This window comes from Sinocyclocheilus anshuiensis, unplaced genomic scaffold (assembly GCF_001515605.1).
Source record: "Sinocyclocheilus anshuiensis isolate Anshui unplaced genomic scaffold, SAMN03320099.WGS_v1.1 scaffold2329, whole genome shotgun sequence".
Classification (NCBI taxonomy): domain Eukaryota; kingdom Metazoa; phylum Chordata; class Actinopteri; order Cypriniformes; family Cyprinidae; genus Sinocyclocheilus; species Sinocyclocheilus anshuiensis.
Genome location: NW_015552527.1, coordinates 174,421 through 180,307, shown reverse-complemented (window position 1 = coordinate 180,307; position 5,887 = coordinate 174,421). Strand labels below are relative to the sequence as shown.

At 40.6% G+C, this 5,887-nt stretch overlaps 1 protein-coding gene across 1 annotated transcript in view; it reads left to right on the top strand.

The window, feature by feature from the left end:
* Window positions 1-5,887, top strand: part of LOC107663567 (adhesion G protein-coupled receptor A2-like) — a 43,471-nt gene that overhangs the window by 34,661 nt on the left and 2,923 nt on the right. The window contains exon 6 of the mRNA XM_016453804.1: window positions 4,712-4,876. Within this exon, the coding sequence (XP_016309290.1) occupies window positions 4,712-4,876 (165 nt within the window). The remainder of the gene's footprint in view (window positions 1-4,711; window positions 4,877-5,887) is intronic.

Genomic DNA, 5,887 nt, shown 5'->3' with positions numbered 1-5,887 from the left:
AAAGAGTGTTCCTGGGTGCGTTTGTGTCCTTTTGTTAGTCTTTTAGTATTGAATATTTCATTGATATTTCACATTTATTTACGTGTTCTTATTCAAGCTTCAGCGATACTGACTTGAAGAGTCTCTATAGTGGGCAGAAGTATTTTCATACTCTGGGTTTTGAAATATTCATCAGCGAAGCCCCCGACTTCAGCACTCACAGGCCTGTTATTATCCTCAGATTGTGAAATATCAGTGCATGAGAGTAAATGCTGCTAATGAAGTGCTTTGGAGACAATTGTGGATGACTGGACAATAGAGCTCTGTTGTGTGAATGTAGGTCACTGTGTGTGTGTGTGTGTGTGTGTGTGTGTGTGTTCTCTTTGATGCTCGTTTCTTCTCTTGTTTGGACACATACAGAAATGCATTTTATTTGAAAGAAAATGTGAGTAGTGCGTACAGGACTTACTGCCATGATGCTTTGATGGTGTTGCTATGTGGTTGCTTGTTGCTAATGTGTTGTGGGTGGTTGTTAGAGTGTTGCTGTGTGGTTGTTAATGTGTTGTGGGTGGTTGCCAGGGTGTTGGTATGTAGTTGCTTGTTGCTGATGTGCTGTGAGTAGTTACCAGGGTGTTGCTATGTGGTTGCTAATGTGTTGTGGGTGGTTGCCAGGGTGTTTCTATGCAGTTGCTAATGTATTGTGGGTGGTTGACAGGGTGTTGCCATGTGGTTGCTAATGTGCTGTATGTGGTTGCCAGGGTGCTGCTATGTGGTTGTTTGTTGCTAATGTGTTGGCAGGCTGTTTAAATGCCGTTGCTAATGTGTTGTGGGTGGTTGCCAGGTGGTTGTTATGCGGTTGCTAATACATTATGGGTGGTTGCCAGGGTGTTGCTATACAGTTGTGGGTGGTTGCTATACAGTTGTGGGAGTTGCTAATGCATTGTGGGTGGTTGCCAGGGTGTTTCTATGCACTTGCTAACTTGTTGTGGGTGGTTGCCAGGGTGTTTCTATGCAGTTGCTAATGCATTGTGGGTGTTTGCCAGGGTGTTGCTATGCGGTTGCCAATGTGTTGTGGGTATTCCTAGGTGGTTGCTAGGGTGTTCTGGGTGGTTGATGAGGTCCACGTGAATGAGTACATAATGATGTTAAAAAAACATGTAGAGAGAAAATAAAGTTAATTTTGATGCCATTTGATTATGATGTGTGTGTATGTGATGGAGACTCTGGTCTGGTTTGGACTTGGTTCAGAATGGTCTCTCATTTAGTCTGAGCTCATGAGAGGAAATCACTGCAGCTGTAAACGTGCTCACAGACCAACCACAAACTCCATCTCCTCAGACATTAGAGCAACAACAACTCATTATATCTCACAAAGACAGAGAGAAGAGGAGAGATGATGTGGCAGATGTTTAAATGGGTAGTTCACCCAAAAACCTTAAAAATTCATAAAATAAAATAAAATAAAGGTTCATACTTCACTGATCAGGCATTGGTCTTTCATAGCTCATATGAATGGAGATCTCAGTTATATTTCATTCACATTTTTTCATGTTTAAAGGAGACAAGTGAGATAACTGGGGTCTTTTTCTCAGGAGAAACATCTCCATCAGGAGAATTCAGCAAAGTTTAATCTCATTCTTGCCTAGGAGCAATAGTTGAGATATTAAAGATATTTTTTACAAATATTGTTAATTCTATGCCAAATTGCTTTTGTTCCTCTAGTGCAAATCGCTTTGGATAGAAGTGTCTGCTAAATGCATAAATTGAATGTAATTCCTCATGTTGTTCTAAACCAGTATGACATTATTTGTTTTGTGTAACACAACAGGAGATGTTTAGCAGGTTTTTATTCTTTGTGTTTGTTGTGTATATTCTGCTTGTGTCGTATCATTTATTTGTCATCATATGAGTGCAGAGCATCTCTCGTGTCTCTTTAGGGGAAGCACTCTGTTATTTTTGGCGTGTGGTTGTCAGTTTAACGGGGCACAAACACAGTTGCCCGGCCACAGAGCTCTGCTGCGCGCCAAAGCTCTTCAGAGCACTCTCTGAGCCATATGTGCTACAGATGGGTCAGTCTCTAGTGCTGCCGCGGTCCGGTCCGAGGTCATTAATCAGGGCTCTAAGTGCTGCCGGACCACAGCAGAGAGGAATAATGGGCCATAATCAGACGTCATCAGAACATCAGGATGATTTACCTGGATAATCTCCTAGATAGAAACTAAAAATGGCTGCATTGCACTCTGGATATTATTTAATTTCTCCTGAAGCATGCCTCTAATTACGACATGCTACTTGTAAACTGCTTTTAAAGGTGAAATTTGTATTTTCCCCTTATTTGACTGAAGGAGGAACCTGAGTTATATCGTAGAAATTCAGTAATTGACTCTTAATTTGCTGGGCTAGTACACAACCACCTGGCACACTTTAGCAACCACCTAACAACACCCTTGGGACCACCTTAAACATCCTAGCAACACCTTAGCAACCACCTATCACATTATATCAGCCACATTGCAACACCCTGGCAACCACCTAACAACACCCTTGGAACTGCCTTGAACATCCTAGCAACACCTTAGCAACCACCTATCACATTATATCAGCCACATTGCAACACCCTGGCAACCACCTAACAACACCCTTGGAACTGCCTTGAACATCCTAGCAACACCTTAGCAACCACCTATCACATTATATCAGCCACATTGCAACACCCTAGCAACTTCATATCAACAGCTTGGTATTCACTCACATTTTCAGAAAATGTATAAATCTGATTATTTCTATAATTCTGTAATTTTGATAGTGTAAAATTTGATGTAGAATTAAACACAGCTACTTTAGCGCTGGTTTGGGCCAAACCTAGCAAACCTTTGCAACCACCTAACGACACCCTTGCAACCACCTAGCAACACACTTTCAACCACCTAACACAGCCTAGAAACCACATAGCAACACACTGGCAACTACTTAGCAACACCCCAGCAACCATCTAGCACACCTTAGCAACTACACAGCAACACCCTGGCATCCACTTAGCAACACCCTATCAACCACCTAGCAACTACACAGCAACAGTCCAGCAACCACTTAGCAACAACACAGAAACAACTTAGCAACCACTTAGCAACTACACAGAAACATCCAAGCAACCACCTAGCACACCTTAGCAAGTACACAGAAACATAACACCCTAACAACCATCGATAACATCCTAGCAACCACCTAGCAGTGCCTTGGCAATCACCCAGGACACTTTTGCAACCGCCTTGTAATGCCTTCCAAACACCCCAACAACCACCTTAACAACTTCCTAGTAACCACCGTGCAATGCCTTACAAACTACCAGAACACCTTTTAATAACTGACCACCTTAAGCTCCTTAGCAACACCCTAGCAACCACCTAGCAGCTACACATAAACATCCCAGCAACCACCTAGCAACACCCTAGCAACCACCTAGCAGCTACACATAAACATCCCAGCAACCACCTAGCAACACCCTAGCAACCACCTAGCAGCTACACATAAACATCCCAGCAACCACCTAGCAACACCCTAGCAACCACCTAGCAGCTACACATAAACATCCCAGCAACCACCTAGCAACACCCTAGCAACCACCTAGCAGCTACACATAAACATCCCAGCAACCACCTAGCAACACCCTAGCAACCACCTAGCAGCTACACATAAACATCCCAGCAACCACCTAGCAACACCCTAGCAACTTCATAGCAACACCTTGGTAGTCACTCACATTTTCAGAAAATGTACAAATCTGCTTATTTCTGTAATTTTGATGCCATAAAATTTGCTGCAGAATTGCACACCGCTGCTTTAACGCTGGTTTGAGCCAAATGTAAATCTAATAGCTGACTACAAAACTGACAATTAAAGTTGAAGTACAGTCTGCTGTGGAAGAGTTTAATCTATGTTTAAAGACGCAAACATCAGTCTCCACACACTCAAGCACAGAATGAAAACTGACAGTCTTAAACCTGAAAACACACCAACTCATGGGCACTTGTCACCTAAATTGAGGTCCCCATGGGTACAGAAGCTTATAAATCATACAGACTGAGTTTTTTTGATTAAGTAAAAATGCAGAAAGTTTTCTGTGAGGGCTAGGTTTAGGTGTAGGGTTGGTGTAGGGCGATAGAAAATACAGTTTGTACAGTATAAAAACCATTATGCCTATGGAGAGTCCCTACAAGGATAGCTAACCAGACGTGTGTGTGTGTGTGTGAGGGATTATGGGACTTGAGCAGTCACTGTCTCTCTCTCTGAGCCTCTAATCATTTTTACTGTGAAAGATTTGAGCGCGCTCACTGAGCCACTTACTATTCCACAGCCAGTGTTTGCATGCATGAATCGTTCGCGTCCCTCATTGTTTCCCTCGAAAATGTTGTAGCAATGTAGGAACAAAAGCTTCTACAGTGTATTAATAATGCAAAGCTGAATATGAATGAGTTCGAATAACCTTAGTCTTGTGTTTGCCGGTGCTCAGTATCACATTGATGGATTCATTTTGAATTAAACAGCCACTCAAATAGAATTTATTTTGCACTTAGAAAATGTGCATCATTTATTATTTGAATAGATGCAAAAACATACATTTCATAAAGAAAAAAAAGCCTTTTTGAACAAATGCTCATGTTCTCGACTGTCCGTGTGTTAAACTGGCTCATATTCAAGTGTGACTCAGTGCCATCTCACCCTCGTTTCGCAGCGAGCTCATCCTGTCCAACATCGATGCCGGCGTTTCCGGAAATTGGCAGTGTCACGTGACCAGTTCCCGTGGCAACAGCTCAATCGGCATGGAGATTGTGGTGCTGGAGACGACGGCGCTGTACTGCGTGGCCGAGAGGGTCAGTAGCAACAAGGGCGACTTCAGGTGTGTCCGCGGCTACGGACATCACACACAGACATGAGTTTCTTTCTTCTGTTAAACACAAAAGAAGCTATTTTGAAGAATGCTGGGAACCCAACAGTTGTAGTATGGAAGTCAATGGCTACCGTCATTGTTTATAATAATAACTTTTTTTTTTTTCTCCGTGTGCAACAGAAGAATGCAACTCATTCAGGTTTGGAGAATTTTCATTTTTGGGTGAACTATGCCTGTAAAAACCACATCACAGATTGTGTAATTGTGATGCTTCAGTGCCTCCTTTTTATTTTAATGTCAGTTCTCTGATTCATCTGCTTTTATAGCTCCATGTTCTGTGTTTATGCAGCACACATCTGTAATGGGCTGGAAAATGAGCCTGTTGTTAGCAGAGGAATTAATGTCATTTGTGCATTACTGACAACAACAAACGGACACTGTTCATGTTCACAAACTCATGTGAGAAACTCGTCAAAAGACACTGCCATTCAACAGTTTGGGGTCAGAAATTAATATTTTTATTCAGCAAAGATGCATTAAATTGATCAGAAGTGACAGTAAAGACATTGATAATGTTACAGAAGATTTCTATTTCAAATAAATGCTGTTCTTCTGAATTGTTTCTTGAGAAATTTCAGCTTTGATCACAGCAATAAATTACAATTTAACACATACTCGCATAGAAAACAGCTGTATATATATATATATATATATTATGGTTTTCAATCCTCAATTTCTAATTGTTATCATCAAAGACAGGAATAAATTTCAGCTTAAATTATTATAATTTTAAATGGAAATTATTATTGAATTATATTTCAAAATTTTTACTGTGTTTTTGACCAAATAAATGCTTCCTTGTTGAGCATATGAGACTTCTTTCAAAAAACATTTAAAAATCTAAATTATTAAAAACTTTTGACAGGTAGTGTCAGTAAAAAAAAAAGTGTATGTATATATATATATATATAAATATATATATATTTTTTTTTTTATATTTATAACACTAAACTACTGTGT